Source organism: Phaseolus vulgaris, chromosome 8 (genome assembly GCF_000499845.2).
Source record: "Phaseolus vulgaris cultivar G19833 chromosome 8, P. vulgaris v2.0, whole genome shotgun sequence".
Taxonomy (NCBI): Eukaryota; Viridiplantae; Streptophyta; class Magnoliopsida; order Fabales; family Fabaceae; genus Phaseolus; species Phaseolus vulgaris.
The window spans coordinates 9,862,551-9,890,469 of NC_023752.2; the positions used below are offsets into that span (position 1 = coordinate 9,862,551).

The 27,919-nt window shown below is 30.5% G+C and overlaps 1 protein-coding gene, 2 non-coding genes and 1 pseudogene across 4 annotated transcripts; 3 read left to right on the forward strand and 1 right to left on the reverse strand.

Moving 5' to 3' along the window:
• The first annotated feature begins 3,050 nt into the window (after positions 1-3,050).
• On the forward strand, positions 3,051-6,563 carry LOC137824540 (vacuolar protein sorting-associated protein 2 homolog 2-like; annotated as a pseudogene).
• A 2,617-nt stretch (positions 6,564-9,180) lies between these two features.
• On the reverse strand, positions 9,181-16,727 carry LOC137824422 (ferrochelatase-2, chloroplastic-like). 2 transcript variants are annotated; one of them, XM_068630063.1, is made up of 9 exons: positions 16,240-16,727; positions 11,258-11,588; positions 10,993-11,136; positions 10,728-10,829; positions 10,453-10,556; positions 10,244-10,370; positions 9,987-10,139; positions 9,754-9,854; positions 9,181-9,627 (listed from the first exon to the last, which is right to left on the reverse strand). In XM_068630063.1, exons 1-9 carry the CDS (start codon positions 16,338-16,340, stop codon positions 9,312-9,314), a joined length of 1,479 nt encoding a protein of 492 aa, XP_068486164.1. In that variant the 5' UTR covers positions 16,341-16,727; the 3' UTR covers positions 9,181-9,311. The 2 variants fall into 2 exon arrangements, with proteins under 2 accessions (XP_068486164.1, XP_068486165.1); XM_068630064.1 differs by having other exon boundaries at positions 11,258-11,558; positions 16,240-16,575.
• A 3,471-nt stretch (positions 16,728-20,198) lies between these two features.
• TRNAG-GCC (transfer RNA glycine (anticodon GCC)) lies at positions 20,199-20,269 on the forward strand. The gene has a single exon. It is a non-coding gene; the product is annotated as a tRNA-Gly (tRNA).
• A 3,459-nt stretch (positions 20,270-23,728) lies between these two features.
• TRNAG-GCC (transfer RNA glycine (anticodon GCC)) lies at positions 23,729-23,799 on the forward strand. The gene has a single exon. It is a non-coding gene; the product is annotated as a tRNA-Gly (tRNA).
• Positions 23,800-27,919: the final 4,120 nt, after the last annotated feature.

Consider the following 27,919-nt stretch of genomic DNA (forward strand, 5'->3'; position numbering starts at 1 on the left):
AGTTTTTTTTTATTTTTTTATTTTATTATTTTATTTATATTGCAGTACATCACCCTTTTGGTAATGGAATATGTACTGTGATAATTCTCTACATAGCAAGTTAACAATATAACTTGGGTTAATTCCAAGGGACAAAATTTTATTTAAATAATAATACTTTTAATTATTTTAATATTTTTAATTTTAGTAGAATTCACATGAATTTTATTAAATTCTTAGTAAAATTTAGTATATTAAAAGTAAAATTGACATTATTTTAATAATGTAAAAAACGTGTTGTATGGTGTTCATATGTTTGAAAATAGAATAACACTAATAATTACTATTTTCACGGTTGTGTGTCTTTTTATTTTATTTTATGACATATGTTTATGAATTTTTATACTAAATAAATATCTGTTTAAAAAATAGAGTAAATTGCATTAACACGTATAGCCAAATTCTATTAAAATTCCACATAAACATTTTCTTTATTTAAAAACATTATATTGTTATTTCTTTTTACAATGTACATAACCCCATTAATAATAATAATATTTTCATTTTTAACGCTTTGTATTAAAAATGTAAAACTGTTTATATTATATATTCACTTTGTGTTAATATAATAATTTAAAAAATGACGTGTAAGTATAATCTGATGTAATAAATGGATGATGATATTTTGACACTCAACTCCACTTTACACCCATAACAAAAATAATAAAAAATAAATAAAATAAAATAAAATTTTTTTAATAAAAATATAAGAAAAATATAAAATATTAAAATAATTTTTAAAATTAAAAATATTATAACTAACTAAAATATTAATATTTATTGAAATATAAGGTAGAGGTTGTACGTAAAAAAAACATTTTTCAATAAATACAATGTGAATATTTACATTGAGGATTGAAGTTTCATATCTGGAATATGTAATAAATGACCATAATGTAATGTTATTATGATAAAACGTTAATTTTAATTAGAACCAGCATAAATAATATTTAAATTTTATCCCTAAAAATTATCTGTTTTATTACATGTATTTTACAAAACAACAACTTGTTACATAAACAAGGTTTATGTTAATTGGACTTCAGTATATATGAATTAATCAAATGGCATTCGTTAATTGAACACAATTAATTGATACTAAGATAAAAACACATGTATGTTTCACTGATGGATGAATAAATCACTAATTAAATTTATATTGAATTCGTTCTTTTTCAATTTCATCTTTGTATGCCAACCTCATTAACTAAACATGATTCTCTAATAATAAGATAACACTATATAATTATTTTTAAAAACGACAACTTGTTAAATACTCCTTCTAATTTTTAAAATATACTTTAAAATTTTCTTACAGACCAATAAAAACATTAACTTTTCTAATTTGTAATAAAAACAAATTAAAAAAATCAATATAAAAAAGTATTCAAATTGTTCTCTTTTTACTTAATAAAAAATAAGTACACTACCGAAAACATTTTTTTCCGTCTCAGTAAAAAATAAGTTTTCCTCTATAATTTTTACCGCCAAAATTTTGATTTAAAAAATTATAAGTTTTTTTCTTCTCACCTGAAATTTTTTTTATATATATATTATTAAATCTAAACTTAAAAAATTATTATTCCACAAATATGAGTACACAAGATAGATTTTCATTATTTGATATTATAATAAGAAAATCATGAAATAGAAATCAATTTTTTTTATAATAAATAGAAATCATGAAATAGAAATATGGGTACACAAGATAGTTTCTATTTCATGTTTTTCTTGTAGTGTATAGATTTAAATATTTGTATTGAAAATGAAGATGATCAATTTGTCTCACTAAGATAAATTAAATTTTTTTGTCAAACTTAATCTTTATTTTATTTTATATTTTCCAAAATGAGTTTTCATTTTATTTAAATAAATAGGCACATGACAATGATGATGATATTGAAGTGACTAACTATAATATGGGTATGTAGCTCTATTTGTTTTTAATACATAAAATAGCATTCAAAATCTTTGTAATCATAATTCACCTATATCTCAATTTATGTATGATACTACTATTCCATATCCCTCTCTTTTATCTATAATTGATATTGTTTATCTTCATCACGATTCATAATAAACATTCTCGGGTTATTCTTTGTTTGTTCTTCGTTTTGAGTCAAAATTTCAGTTTTGTTTGATAAGGTAACCTCCCTCTCTCTTGTTTAACATTTTACAAAACAAAATATTGTTCGTGTTTGTAACTTTTATACCAAAATGTAATAATCTAGAAGGTTAAATAAATTTAGACCTATTTATTTAGTGGGTGTATGTTTATAGTTGTTGTGAAAGTTTCACCAAATACATTACCAGGTATTATAGATGAAGCACAAAGTCCATTCATAACAAGGAAGAATCTATTCCTAAAAACTTATGGCTATTGAGTAGTGATTATAATCTATTCCTAAAAACTTATGGCTATTTAGTAGTGACTATAGCAAAGAGAAAAACAACTAATGTCTAATGTTTAAAGGAGATTATAAAATGGCTTACAATTTAAATAATTGGATTTTTTTTCTTTTATAGCTAAGAATATTGTGTTTCTCAAAGAAATCGTGGACCTTCAAATGCTTAACCTCAAATTCATTGTCTACATTAGTCAATGACAATCCTACAAAGTAACTCCTATGTGTAAAAATTGATTTTACAAATAAAGAAAGAAGATAGAAAAAAACTAATGATAAGAAAAAAAAAAGATAAAAGAATTACATGTCATTGTCGCTATAAGAGGATTAAAATTGTCGTACTTCTTGGATGGATCTTCCTTCATGCAAGATTTGCCACTGAAGAAGATGAACATAGTGATACTATAAGTGTTGTGTTTCTTAACTATGATGAGTAAGACCAATTAATTGTAGCATGACTTCTAGCTTCAATGAATACTCTCATCCTCACCAAGATGATGGGTCTTGATTCCTTCTATCAAATATGGACCAAGCTTCAAACTTATTGTACCTCTCAAATACATGCTCACTTTAAAAAGCTCAAGCTTCAACTTTGTAATCCCAAACATGATCACACCATTCTCTTATTTACGTCTTGATATCAACAAGACAGTATACACCTTGGCCATTGTTGGATGTCCTCCTAGCACTGACAATCACATTAAATCTATTTTTGTTGGCTTATCCTATGAATATGATTCGTTCATTACTTCCATAACATCACGTCTTGATCCTTACATTGTGGAAGGGATTGAGGTTTTCTTATTGGCTCGAGAAGAAAGATTTGATAAGGTGAGGACTTTTGTTGATCATTTATTTGTTTTAAGCTAATGTTGCTTATGTTCCACCATCAACTCTTGCTTCATCTTTTCAACGCACTCGTTATTTTTTTACTCCTCACAAATTTGGTCGTGGTCAATCGTGTAATCCTTTTCCAAACAAAAAATCCTCATTCCTTTAGTGCAAGAAAATGCAATTAAAATTCTTGAATTTCTTCTTCTTTTCACTCTTGGTAGAATACAAAGATCCAATGTCAAATTTGTGGCAAGACTAGTCACTTTGCACTTGACCGCTAACACATATATGATAATACATCTCAACTAGTTATCAATGTTAATTCTTTTCATTTTATTTCCACAGTTAGTAAAGTTGATAAACTATCACTTCTTGATACATCATCTACCTTTCATGATCCATTATGGTACCTAGATGGTGGTACCTCACAAGGAAATTTTAAGAAAATATTCAGGCTTATATACGTAAGTCCAAGTTACCTCAACTTTCAACAATATTTCTCAACTTTAATTTTGTCCTTGCTCCTAATTTTTACTTTTGTCCTAAGTAGCTCACTCTTTACCTTAATGGTTTCTTGTAATCTATATATCCCAAATGGTTTTCTTTAAAACCCTTGCCTTGAATTTTAACCAATCATTTTTGTTTCCTTATATTGTTTGCCTATGCTATGATTTTTATAATTTCCTGCATGTATAGTTTAATATTTTTGGAAGGAGGTTTGTGCTTGATGGGTATGATACTTGTTATTATTTCTTAGGAAATATACTTTAAGTTTAACTCAACCTCACAAAACTAACTTGTAAGGTAAAGTTTACACCTACTCATAAACTATAATTTGGTTATATCTTTGGTTGTTGTGAGATCTTCAATGTACTCCCTCATGCAGAAGACTAGAATATTGAGTGTGGAATAGAAAGGGTCGATAATGGATGGCACAATAGACTCAACATACCTAACTAGAATAAGTTCTGATAGCATTTTAGAAAATGGACTTTAAGCTTCACTTAATATCACAAAAGTGACTTGTAAGATGAGATTAACACCCACTTATATACCATAACTTGGTCATATCTCTAGTTGATGTGATTTCTCAAACATTATTAATGGCTAATTCCATAATATATGTTTAAAATTCCATTCAAATTAAAAAAAAAATAACTAGAAGCAAATGAAATGCTTGATGGCTAGGATCAACAAAAAGATGGACACCAAAATAATACTCAAATTACATATGTATTTCTTCTTAAAGGATTTCTTTCCAAACATTGGCATCAACATAGGTTGGGTGTCACTAATGGTCTATATCATATGTGGCTGTACTTTTAAAAATATTAGTAATAATTAGTAAGGCTTGACATTCGATATTGTTCTTCTCTGTTTTCTTCTCTTCATTTACTTGTTATTTTTATCTTTGGGATGTACATTTAAAGGTATTGGTACAAAATACCTAGAGTTCAAATTTAGTTCATATTTCCATAAGGCAACACTTATGTTTGTTTCCTTTTTCTTTTATTTGTCCTTGTAGGAATTGAAAGAGAGATAACATCACTTCAGATGGAGGTACATAATGATAACAGTGACATTCTTAGTGATTTTCTTTCTGTTTCATATTTCCTTTTAGTGCTTCACTACCTTGTTAATTGCAGGAAAAAAAATTGGTTGCAGAAATGAAGAGAGAAGCAAAAACTGGAAATGAAGTATGTTTCTCATCTAAATGCATCTCCTCCACAATTGCTTATGAGCCATAAAACCATGCTTGTTTTGTGTCTATGTGCTCCACAGATCATATTGATAATAATCTTTTAATCTGTTGTATATCTGTGGTTTCATCTCATCTCACTTTGGATTTCCAGTTCACTTGTGTATTCTCCACCATTAGTCTGCGGGGAATGATAGTATATTAGTTTATGTCATTCAACAGAGTAATTTATACGTTAATTTGAGCTTCATAAGTAATATCATTTACCTATTTCTATGATACTGTTATATGTGTGTGCAATGCAGTCATTTTGTTATTCAAGCTCCCTTTCCTTGGCAGTAAAAAATCTTAATATAGACTTGAACATTTAAAGGCCAAAATTTCTTGAACTTGACACGCCATTGCCAAGGAAGCGAACTGAGCATAATAAGATCCTGTGTTAAAAGTTACCTAGCTCCCGTTGGCTATGTTGACTGTAACCTACAGTGGCTTCTCTCAGCAATTTTACGTTGTCACTGAATCAAAAGTTCATATATGTGAGATTCTTTTGTGAAATTGATGCGTTATCTTTTCTTCTCAGCAAATGGCACCAGCAAAACAGGTGAAAGTGATCAGAGAATTCCAAAAGCAATCAGCACAATTGGACATGACAGTAATTTACCCTTTTAACCAAGATTTCTTATGTGCTCTGATGCATTAGTGGTAGCCTTTTATTTTAAACTATGATCCAGTTTAGTCTTCATTAGGTAGCATTTAACCCAGTTGCCTGAACAATTTGTCATTATTGTTAGACGTTGTTAGAAGGATCAACATTGGTGTCTATTGGTTGGCATTACAATAGCAACTCTCAGTTCATGAAAGAGGGTTCTGCACACTAAAAATTGAATAAGAAGTTATTTGTTTTTCACTTCAGCATATAATATTTGCAGATTGAGATGATGTCAGAATCTATTTGATGAAACTTTAGACAAAGATGAAGCTGAGGAAGAAATGGAAGAGCTCACTAACCAGATGAATATAAATAACCAACTTCTTATTTATACAGCCTGCTATTATAAGTATTCCCTTTTTCTAACATTTTCATTTTATTCATGACAGGTTCTTCATGAGATTGGAGTGGATATTGCATCCCAGGTTGGTTTTGGACACAACATTGTCTTTGCACTAATTTTTTCATTACTTTAGTTTTCTGAATGTTGAGCCTGATGCTGGTCTCTTATGATGCTAGTTATCTTCTGCTCCAAAAGGGCGAATTGCTTCAAGAAATACTGAAAATGTTGCTCCAAGGTACATTTTAACCTTTTTATACTACACTGTTTTGTATTGGATTATCCTTCAAAATTTGTTTCCCTTCAAAACTTGTTCGATCTTTCAGTTAAAACTTTTAAAACACTTTCTTTTGTTGAGTTGACTGTGGTATTTTAAGAGAAAAAATTATTTTTGGATGCAGATCAGAAGAATCCAAAGATGTTGAAGAACTTGAAAAGAGATTGGCTTCTCTTCGAAGAATATAAATATCTGCTACAAATGCTCACCTATGTGTTTCTTAATGTACAAATAGTTGTATACACTATAGCAATGCAGAGATTATATTTATTCCAAACCTTTATTAAATTTGGGAATTTGTAAATGTGTATGTGGGTGTTTTATAAATATTTTTTTTCTGGTTTATTTTTTATATTTTGAAAGAAAGAGACTGATGATGTGAAAAAAAAATGAAGAGAAATATAGTAAAAGTTGACACACTCTGATGTTTTTCCCTATAATTCATGTTCAAAAATTACTACATAATCGGTGATTTCATTTTTTTCTATACTAATTCTTGTTTAAAAATACTACATTATTGATTATGTTGACTTTTTCAATCTCCAACACTAGGCTAGGATTTTGCAACCAGTCTACACACGTGATAGGGTTCATGAGAGACAAATATACACTAGGTTCTCATCTTAATTAATTTTTTATTATTTTTCACTCTTTTTTTTACTTATCATACCTTTTCCTGAGTTCATCCAATCATAGACTAATTTTATTCACAATTATTAATATTTAAGTTAATTAGTGATGATTTTGTTGAGGTTCAAACATAAGAGAAACCAAAATCAAACCAATATCAACACTTGAAAAACAGTAATATATATAATAAGAAAGCCAATAAAAAAAACATAAATTGTTAATATATATATATATATATATATATATATATATATATAAAGATGTGAAAAAAAAAACTTATTCTTAATGGTTAAAAAAAATCTCTTTAAGGAGATAAATTTATATCTAAAGACCTTGAGCCATGTATAAAGAAATTTATGGATACGTGCATACATGTATATAGGACAAATATCATTGTGATTCGTGTACACGTATATGCGTGTATAAGACCACTAGCATTTATGCGAGTGGTGCTGTAAAATATGTGGTTTTCGTTTTCTTCCTTCTTATTATGTGTTAAAGTATTTTGGAACTCATGATTCTTTAACCATTTTAGGTAAGATAACTTTTTTTAGTGAAAACTTAGGGGTGCGACTTTTTTTTTTATAGTTTTTAGTTCATAGTGAGAAAGTTCAAACCCAAAAGCCCCCAAAAGTGAACAAAAGTTTGCTCAAACACAACTTTAAGAAGAAGTTCGTTGCATAATGTATTGGACTCTTTATGTTGAATAGTAGGTTGTTGAAGCGATATTCATATATTCATAAGGATTGTCGACATCTTACAATGCATATTTAACTATGGACATGTGTTACAAAGTACTCCAGCATGAGACAAAATTCACAGTGCATTGCAGTTAGTCCACAACATATGAAGAAACCATTTACATCAAAAATCCATGTGTAGCACGTTGAAGACCACAAGACCATAATTCTTAGATAGTTTTATTATAATTTTGTTATGTAATTAGATTTTACATTTTTAAATTAAAAAAATTATTATTTCATAACTTTTAAACATCAATATATGAGATATTATGATGATGTATGACAAATATGTTATGTTATATATTTTCTTTATGTGAATATTTTTATCATTACAAAAAATTAATTTTGTATTAAGTGACAAAAAAATCAAGAAAATGTATTTTGGAATACATGCATATTGTGCATTCCTGAATACAAATTCCGAAAGAGTAAAATTGAAATTTCAATTTATATGGGAGTGTAACTTCAAATCATGAGGATGGAGAATGTAAGGACCCATCAAAACATTGACTTAAATTAGGCAATTTCTTTTTTGCACTATATCAATTCTAACCTGTACCACATCACTTATTTTTATTTTCAAAATTACCCATTCTGGATTTAAAAATCCAGAATATAAAATATAATTAAAAAAAAACATTCCGGACAAAGAAATCTGGAACACAAAATTAAAAATGCATTCCAGATAAATTTTCTGGAATTAAAAAATGTGTTATGGATATCCAAATCCAGAATATTTTTGGATAACAGTTCTCGAAGTAATTTTCATTTACACCCTTTTTCATTTAAGGTTATTTTCATCATTTTGAAGGAGAAGTTGAGTGCAGGTTGGAATTGATATGCTGCAGCGAAAAATTGCCTCGAAGTTATTTCAAGGCCCATGTATTCATGTCCTCACTTTTTTGTTATTGCACTCCATGGTGTTCATATGTACCATCATAAATTTTAAAATTCCAAATTTACCTTTGTGGTATTAAATGGCAAAGGAGGGGTATCGTTGATTTGGTGTTGTGGCTTCTTTTAATATGGGGCGGAAAAAAAAGACCACCTTATCCAAAAAAATTCGTAAAGGTGAAATTAAAATAGTTGATATATTATCATATGTAAGTTGAAAGTAATAATTATGAGAATGAAACATTTATTTTTATGCAAAGCTTGGAACTGGTTTTCTCTAGACTTCTTTGCAAGTTAATGGCGGTGAACTTGTCACACAATAGAAAAAAATCATAACTATCCAAATCCAAGGAAGACATATTTAATATTACCATTTGAGTTTATGTATCTTTTTAATTGATAATTCTTGTATTCTGAACTTGCTGAAATTATGTATTTCATCAACAAAGAAATATTTAATATTACCATTTGAGTTTATCTTCAATGCTCATTTATACTTGTATTTCTCTTGTAATGATATTAATATTTATATATTTTTTATGTATCTTTTTAATTGATAATTCTTGTATTCTGTTGCTGAAATTATGTATTTCATCAACAATGAATACAATTTATATTTAACTGAATATTTTATATATTTTGTACTTATTCTCAATCAAAGGTGCTCTCACTATGTTTTCTATCAATAGATTCATCTTTATATGCTTGCGGATCGAATTCAACAAGCAGATTCTATTCCTTCTAAATAACATGATTCCTGAATGCCATGATCATTTTGGGTGACAAGAACAAGATGAATGCCAAGAATGAACCAAAGAACAACTTGATGAAATATTTGACAGGGTCATGATCAACATCTTCAGAAGTGCTGATTCGTGGATACATTGCTTTTGCCGACGGGAGAGCTTCTATTACTGCATCAGCCAAATCAGTGATGAAGGAAGGGGTAAGACCAAGGGCAGGTACGCGTGCCCAATTCTTGATGCCAGATTCAAGAGCCAATTCCTTATACTCCATGTCAATTTCTTCAAGAGTTTCAATATGCTCACTCACAAAGCTGGGATAAAAGAAGACAGGATTACTTTTACTCTCGTATATTCATAAATTTCGACAGTACTGTAAAACTCATAAGCTGCCGTCTAGAATTTAAATCTACAAGCGTATAAGACCAATAATAGTGTACCTCACGGGAACAGCCAAAAGACTCCTTACACCTTTTTTGCCAAGCTCAACAAGAACTTCATCCGTATATGGTTTCAGCCACTGTACAGGACCCACACGACTCTGAAAATTCATCCAACAAAAAAGGTATGATAACAGAAAGCAAGAATACAAGCCAGCATTAAAATATGAAATCTCCATTTAACTCAAGATGCCAGAAAAGTTAAGTTCAAAGGGTTCATGATCAAAAGGAACCTGATAAGCAAGAGTGTGCTCATTACTAACTCCTCTAGCTTTCAACTCTTGAATGATCAAGAAAATGCACTCCTCCATTTGATCTCGGTATGGATCCCCAGCATCCTCAACGTAACTGACAGGTACACCGTGGGCACTGAAAAATATCATTGCCTACACAGAAAAAAACCATGGTTCAGACTGCAGTAAAATACATCAGGCAGCCTTCAATTTATGTAAGAGGCAAGTTGAAAGCATTCAACACAATAATAATCTACCTCTTTTGGTTCAGAAAAGCTTTGGAGCTCTTTCTCAATTAAGTCAGCCATTGACTTAATGTAAGCTTCTCGTTGATACCAAGAGTTTATAATGGAAACAGGAAGAGTAGACAAATAGGCATCCTCCCTGAATTAAATGATATCAGTTGATAAAAAAATAATCCTAGAATCACTAAGGGCATTCATCATGAAGTGTGAATAAGCAGTACCTGAATGCTTGCTCAAGAACACGGACGCTTGATCCAGTTGTGGATATAGAAAATTGCGGATAAAGAGGTAGTACCACAAGCCTTGTTATTCTGTCCCTCTTAATCTGTCATGCAAGACAAGCTTTGATTTTAGACTCAAGTAAAAGGTGAGCTACTTGAGCCCAGAATAATATAATTCATAATTAATTGTCCAGTATGTTATTTACTTATGAAAAGAGAAAATGGATGTGTGGGAGAATAATGAAGAAAGGCCAAAAAGCATGAGAAAAACTGACTTGCTGAATTGCTTCTTCGGTGAATGGATACCAGTACCGCATCCCCACGTAAACATTTGAAGAGAGGCCCTTCGTTTCCAAAGCCTTTTTTATTGCAAGTGCCTGCACAAGCACAATGAATCAAGCTTCATTACATTAGTTCCAGAAAAATTACCAATAGAGATAACTTTTATTGATTGTAACAGGAAAAGGGCCAACAAAGAATTCTTGTTGCAGAAAAACACAGCGCAGCATATAATGGTAAAACCAAAAAATTGAACTCTACCTGGTCATTAGTAATTTTGCGTAAAGGAGAGCCACCACCAATAGCAGCATACCCTTCCTTAGATTTAGGAGCCCGAAGTACAGAAATCAATTTTGCCAGTGGTCGCTGGAGGAACCTAAACAATCTTGGAAGACGAATGATGTCCTGTTGCAATACAAGAAGCACATGGCATTCAAATTATATGAAGTACTAAGGCCACTATGGAATTTACAGAAACAGAATAAAATAACCAACCATAGAAAAAACACAAACAAACTTAACATACAGGATCTGCAAAAAGATTAAACAGAAAAGGTTGAACGTCATTCAATGTCTCCGGTCCTCCAAGATTGAGAAGTAGCACACCAACTTTTTCTTCAGCAACATGCGTAGGAGGTTCTAAGGCAGCCACATCATAAGCACTTGTCTCCACAGAATAAGAAGCTGGACCAACTAGGTTTCTCCTGCCAGAAGGGTTCACACAAAGTGGTCCACCAAGCAGGCCATTTCTTCTATTGGTGGAGTCAGAACACAAAAACAAAGACACTTGAGATGTAGACCTGTTACAATTTGAATGGCAATCAACACTGCCAGAATTTCGGATATCAGAACATAACCTGAAAATTAAGAGTGACCAAGCATTTAGATAGCAAACTTTACAAGTGATAAATTCAGCATTACATAGAAAATTGCAAATTAAATTAACTTAGTTTGGCAATGTCAAAGACAAAACAACAATAAAGTTCAAAGGCAATAATAATAATAACAACATCAAAAACCATCTACTAGAGAAAAATCCCAACCTAGTGGATGAGGCATTATAATAGATGGAACTGCCAGCATTATGGTGTATGTTCTTCACGATTGTAGAGAGTAATTTTGACCTCAAGAAAACATTCTGACAATTGAAATAAATAAAGTAGCAGAGTCTTACAAGTGGTTTAGCAAGTTGGCTAATGCTCAAAACCAGAACTTACATGGGAGACATTTGGAATAACTTATACAGAGTTTTATCTGAGCATACGAAAACAACTTGTTGTGACTCCCATAAACTTTTTTAGCTTATTCCAAGAAGTTTTAAGAACAAATATATGACCTAAGTCCTCATGTAGTGTTTTGAAACAGACAGTCATTAGGAGGATTAATAGGCCAACAATATATTTTATATTTATTGTGCATGATCATTGATCCTAAATTGTAGGAATAGATTATATCCATTATAAATTAGGAGTTTTAGTTATTATGTCTTTGTATTCTATTCAAGAGCAATTGCTCTGCTAAATAAAATTTCTGACATGGTATCAACGCTCTAAAACTTTTGGGAGCCTGTGTAATCTCGTGCGCAGTCTGCATTGCTGCAAAACCGCTGCCCTTTCTTTCTCCTATTGTATTCACCTGCGCACTTGCAATTGTGCAACACCACAACCCTTTCTTTATTCCACTATATTCCTTCTAGGCCTGCATTGCCATACTTCAAACCTTAAAAATGTCCAATACTCAAAGAACCCTTAACCAAAAAGACAATTTGGGTAATGTTGAACTGCAAAATATTCAATCAAGCCTTAGGCTTAATGGGAAAAATTACCTAAAATGGTCTCACTTTGTCCAAACCTTTTTAAAAGGGGAGGGCAAATCATCATCTTACTGACAACCCTTGATTATCTTTGGATCCCAAACTTGCAGCATGGAACAAGGCAAATGTGGTTGTAATCATGGTTGTGGAATGGCATGACACCAGAGGAGAGTGATACTTACATGTTTATGAAGACAACTAAGGATGTATGGGATATTTGTAAAGCAAATAATTCCAAAGTTGGTGATGCTTCCCAAATCTATGAGATTAAGATGAGAATCTCTAATACAAAACAAGGGAATTACTCAGTCAGTGAGTATGTCCATACACTACAAAATTAGTGACAGGAGTTAGACCAACAATTTGAAGTAGAATGTAATGAAGATACTGACCTACTCAAACGCTATGAGAAGGACAAGATGTACAAGTTCCTAATAGGATTAAACAATAAATTTGAACCTGTTAGAATTCAAGTGCTAGGGAAGGACCTATCCTCACTCAATGAGAGAATGATTGTGTATCATGCAGAAGAAGACCGTAGAGGAGTTATGTTAGAACCCCATGAACTGAAAGTTCAGCCTTGCTTGTACAAAATAAGGGGAAGAAAGTTGGACAAGGGCAGATTACTTCATTTGGAAATGAGGTAGGAGGAATAAATATACCTAAAGGAGAAAATGAAGACTCCCTTTGGTGTACCTATTGTAAGAAGTTGCGACACACTCAAGACAAGTGTTGGAAACTTCATGGGAAGCCTCCAAATCCAAGCTGGAATTGGACACTTAAAGGAAATAAAAGTGGAGGACATACTAAAGTCCATATGGCATAAAAAGGCCCAGCAGAAGACAATTCTTCACAACCCACCACAAAGTTCAACATTGGGGATATTATGAAATTAAAGGGGTTGTTGGACACATTAACAAAACCTGCAGACTCAAGTCATTGCTCCTTAGTATTTATAGTAATATTCCTTACTCCTATTCACTAAATGCCTTCAATTCCTCTAAAGAAGGTGCCTAGGTAGTTGATTTTGGAGCCACAAACCACATGACTCAATCATCTACTAGGTTTATATCTTATAGACCTTGTCAAAGCAACAAAAAAATTGCACTTGCAGATGGAACTTTCATTACAACTGTTGGAAAAGGAGATGTTATGATAAATCAAAATCTAATTTTGAAGGATGTTTTGCATGTGCCCAAACTATGTCAATTTGACTTCTGTTCACAAGCTTATAATAGATTTACATTGTTTGGTATTTTTTAATCCTAAGAAGGATTAAGGAACATGAAAATGATTGGACTTGCTAAGGAAGACAAAGGGCTCTACCTTCTAGAAGATGCTAACAAGATGCGTAGCACTAAGAGTCAAAATCCCTTGTCTTTGATGTCAGAAACCACCCTCTCCAATAAAGGAAAAATCTAGTTATACCACCTTCGTTTTGGTCATCCATCATTCAATACCTTAGAAATTATGTTTCCTAATTTATTTCAAAAGTTGACGTAAAAATGTTTTATTGTAATACTTGTGAATTTGCAAATCACAAGCATGTTGACTTTCCCTCTAGTAATAAAAGAATGACTATTCCTTTTGCATCAGTACATAGTGTGTGGGGATTCTCTAGTATTTCTAACCTATCTGGAGTTCATTGGTTTGTCATATTTATTGATGATTGCACTTGAGTGTCATGGGTATTTCTCTTCTTGAAACAAAAGAGTGAAGTGAGCCAAGTTTTCAAAAACTTCATCCAAATGATTAAAAATCAATTTGAGACAACCATTAAAAGAGTCCGCTCAGAAAGAGTTTTTTCAACCAAACATTGTCTTCCTTCCTCAATGAACAAGGGATGATACATGAATCTTTGTGTGAACACCATACAACAAAATGGGGTGACAAAACCAAAACTTGGGCACCTCAAAACCGTAACTAGAGCTTTTCTTCATCATAAAAATGTTCCAAAACAGTATTGGAGAGAAATTCTTACTGCTACCTATTTTGTTTATCATCTACCCTTCAAAACACTAAACAATAACAATCCCATAAACTATTCTCCAATTTTTTCCAGACTTTGGGACAACAAATCATCTTATACCTCGAGTCTTTGGTTGTGTATCCTTTGTCAATGTTCATTCTAATCATAGGAGGAAACTTGATCCTCGAGCTATTAAGTACATATTTATTGGTTACTTACCTACCCAAAAGGGATACAAATGTTACTACCACCCTTCAACAAAATGATTCCTTGTGTCTTGTGATGCCACCTTTGATGAAAAAACACTATATTTTCAACCTTATCTTTAGGGGAAAAGCTTATGCATTGAAGATAAGAACAATTAGCTCTTAACAGAAAACCTCATTCTTCCAAAATCACCCCATCTATTGACTCTAATACTTCACCATCTACTGTGTCTAGTCCTGTTGCTTCTCTTATTCATTCTCCTTTTGTGTCAACCCCAAAGAAAATTGGAGAACAAACTTAGAGGTGCTACCCATCCACTACAAGTATACTCATGAAGGAGAAGGTCTATTATTTAGTCACTACAAGTCCATGAATCTGAAGAACAGAATATGCCTGCCTTTGAAGTTCTGGATCTTCCAATTGCAGTTAGGAAAAGTGTTAGAGCATGTAATCAAAAGTCAAGGTACCCATTGCTACATTTTGTCTTATGAAAAATTATCCAATAATCACAAACTTTCTTGGTCATCTAAATACTGTCACTATTCCAAAAACTGTGGATGAGATTGAATAGTAAGGACAGGAAAAATGCTATGAAGGTCGAAATTGTTGCTTTAGATAGAACAAAACTTGGGAGTTGATGGATCTAAAGGAAAAAATCTTGTTGGATGTAGGTGGGTATTCACTCTTAATACAAAGCAGATGGGGCATTAGAAAGGTATAAGACAAGGTTAGTATCTAAGGGATATACTCAAACATCTAGGATTGACTATCTTGAAACTTTTTCGCCTGTTCCAAAAGTGAGTTAGAATTTGATTGTCCCTGGCAGCTAACTATGGATGGAGTTTGCAGCAATTTGATGTCACAAATGCCATTTTGCATGAAAATCTTGAGGAAGAAATTTACATGGAGGTCCCACCTGGGTTTAAACCTGAGGAGGGAAAGATGTGTAAACTTAGGAAGATATTATGGATTGAAACAGTCATCTAGAGCATGGTTTGGCAGGTTTACTACTGTAATGAAGACCAAGTGGAAATCGCCTACATATAAACAAAGACGCGAAAGCATTGATAGTAATCTGAGAGTGATCTCTTCAGAAGCACATGGAGGCAGTGATCTCTTCAGCAATCTGCGAGTCCTAATCAGGAACCGGTGGTATTATCACCATTAAAACAGTTTCCCATCAACAATAAACTGAAACTAAACTAAGGTTACAACACCAGAAGAAGAGTCAATTGAAACAAACAAAACACATGAACATCGGCAAGATTAAATCTCTCTTGAATGCAATTTAGTTACATAAATCCTCAATTAACACCGAACAAAATTTATGTTTAAAATTCTCTCAACATGTATATAAACAAAGACCCGAAAGCATTGATAGCATACAAAAGTGAAATCGCCTACAGATGTGACGGAGAAAGCAAACCAGTGGATGGAGTGAGAGATACGATTTGGAATCGGTGGAAAGGAAAACAAATAAGAGAAGTAAAAAAACCTTAAAAACTGGACAAACAATTACTTGTTGGCGGCGAAGGTCACGCAATCAGTATGGTGAGGGCTGGGCCTGAAAACGACGCCGAATCGATCCACATTGCAGGGGGCCGCACCGACTTGCATCATTTCGACGGCAGAGGAGGTGAGGCCGAACAACGATTTCGCAAGGACCAGATCTGCGGAGCTTCGCGGCTGTCGCGGCTTCGTCGAGATCGCAGGTGCGGCGGCACTACGTGGTGACGCGTTTTGCGGTGGTGGCAGCGGCGCTGGTCGCGGTAGGTGGAGGTGACGTTGCGCGGGTCTGGTTGCGGACGTGGACAGCGGCGGCTGGCGGGCTTGGCGGAGGCGGCGTTGTGCGGGGCTGATCGCGTTTTTTTTATATTTATGAACTTTTATAATTATCTTAAAAATTATATTTATGATTATTTCTATTAATTAGTTGTCAATAAAGAAAACTTCACACTGATAATATATAAAAATTAAACTCTTGATGCAGTGAGGAATAGTGACCATAGTTATAAAAGTAAGAATCATCTTCATATTCTACATAAATTATTCGATAACCATCTTTAATGTTCTAGAACAGTGATACAAATATACACACAAAATTGTATTTCTATTTTAAGAATGATAAAAAAATACACCAATTTTAAAATTGGAATTGATTTAAAACAATTATTATGAAGAGTGAGGTGAACAAAGTTTATAAATTATATTAATTTATTATATAATGTCGATACATAATTATCATTTTATGTGTCTTTTATTAATTTTCACTAGCTAGCTAGTTTTCCTCTTCTTTCCCACCCCAAAACAGCACCATTAGTGGTCTTCATGGCAATTATATATCATAATATTAGTGTGCTATGAAAAGTTAATTCCTCACAATATAATTTTTATCGGTAAATTATGTATTATATACATATATTATGTATTATATACAAATTATGTATTATATACATATATTATATACATATGTATTATAATCAACAAAAAACATTGTTTTAGGCTTAATGGCCAACACTCACAATAGGGCATATTTCTACACTTTGGTCCCTCAAGTTTATTCTTGTCTAGTGGAAAAAAATGTGTTAATAATCCAAACACACTACATAGATGTTTTCTTTTTGTGTGGATTTGATTTAAACACACTAACAATTTAAAAGTTGTTTACATTATTATCATCTACTAATTTTAGGTGTGCACTGGTGTTATGATGCATGGCTATGGTCTTGTGAACAAACTATGTCTTGAGCTTAAAGATTTCATGAAAAAGCACAATTTCACATCAATAGAAGACTTCAGAGGGTATAGTTTTGAACTGATATGGTTTCTTTCTTCCAATATCTTGAAAAACAGAAAAAAAAATGCATGTTTGACTTTTCACCCCTCCTTTTTCTTTATAAAAATCACAGGGCTTCTCTTGAGTACTTTACTACTCACACTGAGTTGGTGAGAAGGCAGCAAGAAGCAATTCAGAAGAGGAAAGCCATCAAGAAAGGCTTGCAATCTGACAAAGACTGGAGAGGAGATGGTTTTGTGAAAGAAAGTGAAAGTATGGTATCTAACTGAAAATCTTCAACCAAATTAAGCAACCTTTCTTATATAATTACATAGTCATGCAAATCAGGAGGTGAAGGACATTATCCTTGTTATTAATAATGGATATTTATATTTTCAAGAACATTATAATGTATTTTATGCCAGAAAATAATGGAAGTATTTTTTATAAAATTCTGGGAAGAATATCACAAACCTTGACTTGGGTAAGCATTCTCTTGCCAACATTCATCATCCTTATGTTACTTTGGTATACTCTAATAGAATGAAGTGCTAAAAAATAGTTGTCCACTTTTAATATTGACGGAGAGATGAAAAAAAAATATAATTTTGCTAAATTCTTCAGAAATATAATTTATATAAATGAAAACAGAATTCTTAGCTTCAGCTATTGGTTTCAAATTTTGAGACTCAATCTGTTCAGTTCTAAGCATGTATTCTTAGACCTGGTTCAAGTATTTTGTTTCAATTATTTATAATATTAAGCATGTATTCTTAGACTTTTAGATTATTTGTTTATAATATTAGATTTAATTTGATATTTTTACTATTTATATAGCTATTATTATTAATTTAAATCATATTCTTTTATTTTGTTAGGAATATAAGATAATTCTTTAATATTAAATGGAAGTTTGACTTCACTAAAGTTTTGAAATTTTAAAATTTATGGAGGTACGTATGAACACCATGGGGTGCAATAACAAAAAAGTGAGGACATGAATACATGGGCCTTGAAATAACTTCGGTGCAATTTCTTCTTGCACCATATCAATTCCAACTTGCACCCAACCTGTCCCTTCAAAATGACGAAAATAACTTTAAATGAAAAATAATGTAAATGAAAATTATTTCCAGAACCTGTTATCTAGAAATATTCCGGATTTGGATAGTAGAAAATAACCTTAAATGAAAAAGGATGTAAATGAAAATTATTTCCAGATATCTAGAAATATTCCAGATTTGGATAGTCGGAACACATTTTTTAATTTTAGAATGTATTTTTAATTTTGTGTTTCGAATTTTTTTGTCCTGGAATGTATTTTTTTTTAATTATTTTTTAAATTTGGAAAGGGTAATTTTGGAAAAAAAAATGATATGGTGCAGGTTAGAATTGATATATTACATGAAGAAATTGCCTAACTTCGGACAATGTTTTGAAGGGTCGTTACATTCTCTAACCTCATAATTTGAAGTTACACTCCCATATTTGAAATTCCAATTTTACTCTTTCGAAATTTGTATTGGAATGTACAATATGCATGTATTCCAAAATACATTTTCTTGATTTTTTTGTCACTTAATACAAAATTAATTTTTTGTAATGATAACAATATTAACATAAGAAAATATATAACATAACATATTTGTCATACATCATCATAATATCTCATATATTGATGTTTAATAGTTATAAAATGATATATTTTTTAATTTAAAAATGCAAAATCTAATTACATAACAAAATTATCAAGAATTATGGTATTGTGGTCTTCAACATGCACCACATACATGATGCTTGGTGTAAACAACCTGATTATAATTTTTTCAATTTATTGTGCTTATTAGTTGTATTAAGGTTGTATAAGAAGCATAAATTGACTTTTATTTCATTACTATGTTTGTTTTTTTGGATATAGTTCTACACAAAAGATATTTATGTCTATCTACTTCTGATAAACTTTATATTATCTGATATGTAATTTTTAATGATTCCACTTTTTTGTTTTCATTATGTAAAAATATTATTTGTTCTTGAAACTGCTACTCACAATCCAGAATTGATAAACAATTTCTAAAATTGATATAGAGTCTCCCAAAATTACTAGACAATCCCCCAAATTTGTTAGATAGTCTCCAAATTTACTATACATTACACTAGCATTTCTAGACATTACCTCACAACAACCGATAGATACCTTACAGATTTTTAGGTTCTCAAATTAATTTTTTTAAAGATGGAGAAATCTACCTACACTCAAATCAGTAAAAATTATAAAAAATATAAAACATATTAGTATAAAGTAAGTTTGTTTTTTAAATCAATGTATATTTATAATTTTTTAATCTTTTAACAAAAATCAAGATAAACAAAGTTAAAATAAAATAAAAAATTAATTAATTATTTACAATTTGATAAATAATATACATAAGTTACAATTATATGTTAAAGTATATTTGACTGCAATAAAGAAAATCACTTTTTGATTGGTAACATGAAGTTTTTTTTTTTTTTTTTACCTGAGAATCATTGGTAACATGAAATTCTTAATATACACATAAAAAGTAGAAGTACACCTTTCTGGAATTTGTGAAATTATAGCATTAAGGTACATAAAAATAAAGGTAGTTTTGCTCCTACTCTTAACTTTTTCGTCCTTTAACTAATTGAAATATTAAATATTTATGTATGAGTCTGCAAGGGCACCGGTGGTCTAGTGGTAGAATAGTACCCTGCCACGGTACAGACCTGGGTTCGATTCCCGGCTGGTGCATGTTTCAAAGGCTGCTGTGATGAACCTTGTTGTAATTGATGGGTCAATTACCAACCACTCTCACCTTTCTGGTGCATCAAAACTTTCTTCTGAGCAACCTTTTTTTATTTTTTTCCTCATCATTTTTCTCTGTTAGTGTGACAGCATTCTTTAACCCTTCTTTTTGCAGGTAAATATCATAATATAATTGTAAACATAGTTCCTTTTCTCTCCTTTATTGTATTTTAAATACCTTTAAACAGTTGACTATTTTATATTAAATATATAAATTAAAATTTTAATTGATTATTTATTTTATTTTCCTACTTTTAAAAAAAGAATTAGAGTTGATAGTTAGTGAAATGGTGATAAAGTGATTTGATCAATAAAAAAATTCAATCAAAGTAAATTTTTGTTTTTCCTCAAATATTAAATCACTTTTTCTTGGTTAAAAATACCTTAATTGATTTGATTTGACTTTGCAATATTGAGTGGGATTTTAAACTTATTAAACATATTTGAATTTCAGAGTAATTTTTTATTGAGTGTTTAGAATGTTTTTAGTTGTTATACAATTTCATTTTCTGACATTTTTAATCAAGAGAGATATTTTTTATTCTAGAGAAAATTAAGTTAAGACAATTTCTTCTCATTAAAAGATGTTTCCTGAAGTGAAAATTTTGTCGCTCAAGCGAGAGAGGGGCAAAGGTTAATTCCTTATTCTTGGCATGATTTTTGCTTAAGAGATAATTCTATGATAAAATTTTACGTGTAATGAAGATTTTATGTATTTTAAATTGTGATATAGGTATATATATGTATATACATTGATATATAATTTTTGTTGATTGATGATGACTGATCTGTATTTATAGATTTAAATGATAAATTTGATTAAAATGAATATCTAATGGATTAAAACAAATATCTAATTGATTAAAACGCTTTTAGCAATCATTCATGATTCAAATAAGAATATTTTAACAAATTAGAAACATCTTTTAATCAATTAATTTTTTTTTATCACCAAGATAAGTTCTAAAACAAATTGCATGACATTCTAATAGTAATTATAAAATCAACTACTAATGCAATCCTAACTTGATTTGCATTATTTCTTTTGGTTTAGTTCTTTGTTGCGGAAGATGGAGGTGATTTGTGGCTTCTATGGATGAATTTAAACCATAGATGAAGGTGAAATGAAGTAAGGAAAAGATGCTTAGAAGATGTGAGACCAACTTTTAAGAGGATCCTTACTAAAACACCCACATAAGTGCTAAATATGAGGGAGCTAAGAGACAAATTGAGGCTGAATTTGTGCAGCAATTCATTGGTCAATCAAAGCTGGAAAATACATGAGTTGAGAACCTTTATTTATAACCTAAATAATGGCAGTCATGCTTCCAATGTTGGCTGTCCAACTGGCTCTTCACACTTCCCTTGCCATGTAGGTGTTGTCCATGCAGGTGTTGTCCATGCCTCCTTAGAATGCATTCCATAAACCCTAGATGGTTTAGGGTTACAATTGGGCAAATGGGCTCAAAGAAGCCCAATTGTAACCCTAGCTAGACTCTCTACATCCTATTCTAATAGGCCCAATACATGGCCCAAAAATAAGCCCAAATAAGGCTCAAATAAAATCTTACACTATTCTTTACATTTTCATAAGATTAGGAAAATTGGAAGAAAAGTTAAAAATTAATTATCCATAAAAATAAAGTTTTTTCAAATCCTTCTTCTTTTTTCCATTCTTCTAGCCATGACCCTAGTTAAAGGCCCAATATGTGTCCTTCCGGATGAACCTCCATCAACTACTCAAAGAGAAACTTACATATAGCCTTACATAACACAACACATTCCCGAAACCTATATAAGCTTTCAATCTTTCAAGAGTCTTAAAGGAGAGTTGGATTCATCAAATTTCGATTAGCTCCAACAAAATCAACACATATATTATAACAAAGATTCATTGCTTCATTGATAGCTTAATTCAAGTAGACTAAAAATCAAGTAATGAGAAACACCAAATTTAACTTCCTACATATTATGACACTCTCGGTTCGGTCATGCAAATGCAAATACTAAAGTAATTGATCATATAATGCAACAATGTAATGTTCCATACAGTTAAAAACTAGTTATGTGAATCATGCATTCCTAGCAAATCACATCAGTTGCACATTATTGCATTTCTTTTCTTGATGCTTATTCTAAATATGTTTGGCTTTATCTTCTTCATAACAAGTCTCAATCTCCAGTTGTTTTCAAACTATACGTTGGGAAACAAACTAATTTTCTACTTAAAAGCATTCAAACAGATAATGACAAAGAGTTTATTTGTCCCAAATCCTATCTTGATGAACATGGAATTCAACAAAGATTAATATACCATCATACGTATGAACAAAACAAAATGGGTTCATGAAACGGAAATATCGACACATTACAAACATGAAATTATCTCTTCTTGCAAAGGCTTCTCTACCATTGAAATTCAAGAGAGAAGTTTTTACTATAGTAGTTAACATCATCAATGTTTTACATTCTTCTGTCTTGAATTACAATAATCCATATCACATGTTATTTCACAAATAACCTGACTATTACCCTTTATTAAGACCGTATAACAAACATAAATTGACTTTTAGTTCTTCAATATGTTTATATTTTTATATAGAGTTTTACACACCAGGAATATTTATGCTTATCCATTTATGGTAAACTTTATATTATCCAACATGTCGTTTTAATGATTCCAATTTTTTTTTCATTACGCAATTATTTTACTGCTAAAATTACTAATCAAAGAGAATTGATAAACAATTCCTAAAAATGATATAAAATCTCCCATAATTGCTAATTAGTCCTCCAAATTTTCTAAATAGTCCCTAAATTTACTAAACGTCAATATTAATAGACACTTCCCCACATCTAAAAGACTATTCTCACATTGTTAGGATGTCAAGTTAAATTTTTAAAAATATAAACACCCAACTATGATGAAGAGTGAGGAGAAATCTAGCTACACTCAAACAATAAAATTGATTCAAAATATCAAACATATTAATATTCAATAGGTTTTCTTTTTGAAATTAATGTATATTTATAAATTTTGAGCCTTTTAATAAAAATCAAGATAACCAAAGTTAAAATAATAAAAAAAATATATATAATTGATTATTGAGTATTTTTACAATTTGATAAATAATATATATAAGTTACAATTATAAGTTAAAGTATCTTTTGTGGTTTTTATCAATCTGGTCCTCAAAGTTTATTTATTTATTTTACCTGAGAATCATTGGTAAGATTAAATTCTTAATATAAACACATAAAAAGTAGAAGTATAGCTTTCCGGAATTAGTAAAATTATAGCATTGTTTCTACATGATGTTGGCAACCTCTACTGTTCTAAGTGTTTGGGTGGAGTGAATGACCACTTTATTTGATACTAAACGTTTATGCATGAGCTAACAAGAGGCACCAGTGGTCTAGTGGTAGAATAGTACCCTGCCACGGTACAGACCCGGGTTCGATTCCCGGCTGGTGCATACTTGATGTTGCTGTGATGAACCTTCTTGTAATTGATGGGTCAGTTACTAACTATCACCTTCTTCTGGTGCATTAAACTTTCTTCTGAGCGACTTTGTTTTTTATAAATTAGAGATTGATAGAGTTTTTGAAAGACTTAATCGGTTAGTTTGATTTTTGAATTTGAAATAGAGTTTTTGAATTTGAGGTAGTCTTTTGAGCTAAAAACCAATTATTATGTAATGATATTAAAACAAATATATAATGGTATTTATTTCTTGTTTAGAAATATGTGAACTATTTTGAATTGATTTTGCAGTATTAAGTGGGGTCTTAAACTTGTTAAACATGTTTGTATCTAGAATTTTTTTTTTTTTTGAGTTTTTGGAATGTCTTTTAGTTGTTATACAATTTCAATTTTTGGGATTTTTAATCAAATGGAAATTTCTTATTTTAGAGAAAATCAAGTTAAGGCAATTCTTTTTCTATTAAGAAATGTTTCCTTAAACAAAATCTTCCTTGCTGAAGTGAAAGAGATGCAAAGAATAATTTATTGTTCTTGGCATGATTTTTCTTAAGAAAAATCATTTGCTTAAGTGATAATTCTATGATAAGCTTTTGTGTGTAATGAAAAGTTTATGTATTTCTAAATTGTGATATAGGTATATGTATATATATACATTGATGTGAATGAATTGTATTTATGGATTTAAATGATAAATTTGATTAAATTAATATAGGTACAATGTTGTTGAATTATATTGGTTTAGTTGCATACTCAAAGATGACGTGTGACTTCATACACATTTATAAATATTAAGTAAAAAACATATTGTTATAATAAGAAGTTGAGTTCAATAGAAGAGATGAATTGAACTATCATATTTTTTTAAAAAAATACAATAAACTTTATTAGCCAAAATAGTTTTAGGATTTAGTTACTTTGAAAAAAAAGTCATATCTGAGAACACACAAGAACAAGGTTGATTCATAGAAACAATAGTAAAAAGAGATAAAAGAAAACATGCACAAGGATTTATACTATTTTACTCTTTCTCATAAATACACCTAATTGTGTAGCCATACTAGTCAAACTCACACTATGACAATGTTATTACAAATCCAATACAAACAACTTAAGAAATAAAATCTTGAACCTACAAAAGTGAATTTCCAATCTAGTAACACCCTGTTGCTGAATTGTGACTAGAAACCCCATCCAAAAACAACAAAATCCCACGAAAATTAAAAAGTACAATGGAAAAAAGTCACATAAAACACAACAAAAGAAAATACATGTGAAACTCTATGTTTTTCTCTTATACTGAGAGAGTGATCTTGAAATCACACAAGAAAGCTCTAAGAAATTTGTATAAAATTCTTTCTCAATATTAAAAAATGTTTTAGAAATATAAGTTCAAAAATCGTGTTTAACTATATAGATTTTAAAATATTAAACTACATTTTAATCCGTTAATTTCCTGTTAATTTCATTTATTTGGGAAATTAATGGATTAAACCAATTTTTAACATATTAAAATAGAGTAACTTAAAATCTTTTGAAAGTACAATAAATATTAATTTATTAAAAGTGTTTTAACAAATTAAAAATAGTCTCACAAAATCAAGTAAGTCTACAAGTAATCTTAATCGATTCAAATGAATATCTATTTGATTAAAATATTCTTAGTAATCATTCCTGACTCAAATAAGAACATTTTAACAAATTAAAAATATATTTTAATCAATAAAAATTCTTATCACCAAGATAAGTTCTAAAACAAAATGGATGTAATTATAAGATCAACTACTCAAAGAGAAACTTAAATATAACCCTATATAACACAACACATTCCCTAAAGAGATCTAAGTCTCCAATCTTCAAGAGTTTTAAAGGAGAGTTGGATTCATAAATGTCGATTAGCTCCCACAATACCAACACATATAGTATAACAAAAATTCATTGCTTCACTCATAACTTAAGTCAAGTAGATTAAAAATTAAGTGGTGAGGATTTGAGGAAGTTCCTTGCATTGTCTTTGACCCAATGTGATGTATAGATATAGGTTGTATTAAAACCATTCTAATATTTGATTTTTAGAATTTGATGATTATTTAAGTCTTGACGTACTTAATAAGAATATTTAAAAAAGTATTCTCTATTCTTATCTTTCCATTTTTATCTTTCCATTTGTCTAAAATGAAATTAATTAAAAATATTATTTTAACCTAATTTATACTCGTGAAACTCCCATAAACAATCATAAAACACTCATAATTAATCATGGATATTTCTTCTCTTTCTATTATAACAAAATAATAAATAATTTTAATTTTTTTCAACTAAATAATTTTTTTAAACTTATTTCTTGCTCATCCACTCTTTTATTTCTCTGTCCTCTAACGAACACAACTTAAAAGTTTCTTTCATCCATGTATGAAAACATAAAAGAAAAACCTTGGGTTTCATGGGATAATATTATATTTCTTTTATAAACGCGTTACGTTTTATACTTCTTTTATATTTTTAATTTTACATTCACACTCACCTCACTTTTGAATATATTCTAAATATTCTCAATAATATATTTGAGCAATCAAATCAAATTTAATCATTCTGAAAATCATAATTTCCACTATTTATGTAAACTTTGTGTGTTTAATGGAATTATGACCATATATTTAAGTAAAAAAAAGTTTATGTATACATCTACTGTAATTATAATTGGAGATAAGAATATAAAATATTAATTGCTTGAGTTCATTTCATGAGTTATTCAAATAATTTTGATTTATGGACATAAAATTAGAAAAACACCGAAACATATATATTATAGTACATAAAAGATTAATTTTAATATATAAGTCTCAAAAAATTAAAGTAAAATGATATTATGACATAAAAATAGAAAAATATCAATTATTGTAGTCTTATATAAAATAATAAAATCAATATAATAATAATTCTAAAATAAAATTTAGAGTTTATTTTTGTGTAATTCTATTTGTTTACTTTTTATCGTATAATACTAATATGAAAATATATTTGATATTCAATATGACAAACTTAAATTCTATTTGTGATTCATGTTAGATTAGGCTTTAAAAGCAAGTTATTTAAATAAAAGTAGTTTTTTAATATTTGACTCTATGTCCATATACGTTAAGGTTAGGATCATCTACAGAGTAATAAATTAAACTGAACTTGTTGATTTTTTTTCATATTAAGATGTTATTTTTATTATCGATATTACATAAACATTTTAAATAATTGGGTGTTAAATTTTTCAGTAAACAAATATTAAAGTGATAAAACTGTTTTGGCGTCTTAAAAATTTTAATATAATTATTTTAAATAATATTTAAACTATATATGATGCATGTTGTACCTGAGTGGGGAGATGGGCCCAAGCACGGTCGATTGATGTAGTATAATTGCTGACGTGTCGATCTTCTTCTTCTTCTTCAGACGGTCGTTCCTTCTTGGTGTCTCCTTCGGTCAGGCGGGGGAGGGTACCTGCGAAAGCACTCCGACGCTCAAGTGAGTGAGAGATTCTAAGTGTAATTCAGTAAGTGGATGAAAAACGTACCATTTTTTGGCTTGAGCACAGTATTTATAGGATTGCCTAATGGGCTTTCTGTCCCTTGGACTCAGGGTGGTTATGGATAAGTCTTGTTAGTCATGCCCCGGAATACCCGGAGAACATATCTTCTCTAAGCGCGTTCTCCTTATTTTTCGGAGGTGTATCTTAACCACCTTAGCGTGCCACATAAATGCCCTCGCATTTATTATGCATTCGGTCGGTCGGCCACGTGTGTTCGTCCGGTGCCTACCGGTACACTTGCTCCCAGGCTCGAGGTGAATAAAAGCCGAAGAGTCGTAATGATTGTTGCGCATTTCGAGGTGTTAGGCATTAAATGTAGCAGAATGACGGGACATTTGCTTTTGGTCAGAGGGGACAGAGATTGATCTGACGGTGGAGATTGAGTGACGGTTCGACTTCCGACTGGCTGAAGCCGTAGGATGAACGTGCATCTAACGGTTGAGGGAGAGGGGGGGATACTATAAATAGCGTTCTCATTTGGAGTAGTTTCACGTTTTCGTGAATTCAGCATCCGAGTCGCTCTGAGTGCCGAGTC

Coding starts and splice junctions, on each gene's coding strand:
- LOC137824422 (XM_068630063.1), bottom strand. CDS start 16,340: ATGATGCAAGTCGGTGCGGCCCCCTGCAATGTGGATCGATTCGGCGTC. Junction 10,830..10,992: donor GCAAAATTACTAATGACCAG/GTAGAGTTCAAT, acceptor GTGCTTGTGCAG/GCACTTGCAATAAAAAAGGC. Junction 10,557..10,727: donor CCGAAGAAGCAATTCAGCAA/GTCAGTTTTTCT, acceptor CTTGCATGACAG/ATTAAGAGGGACAGAATAAC.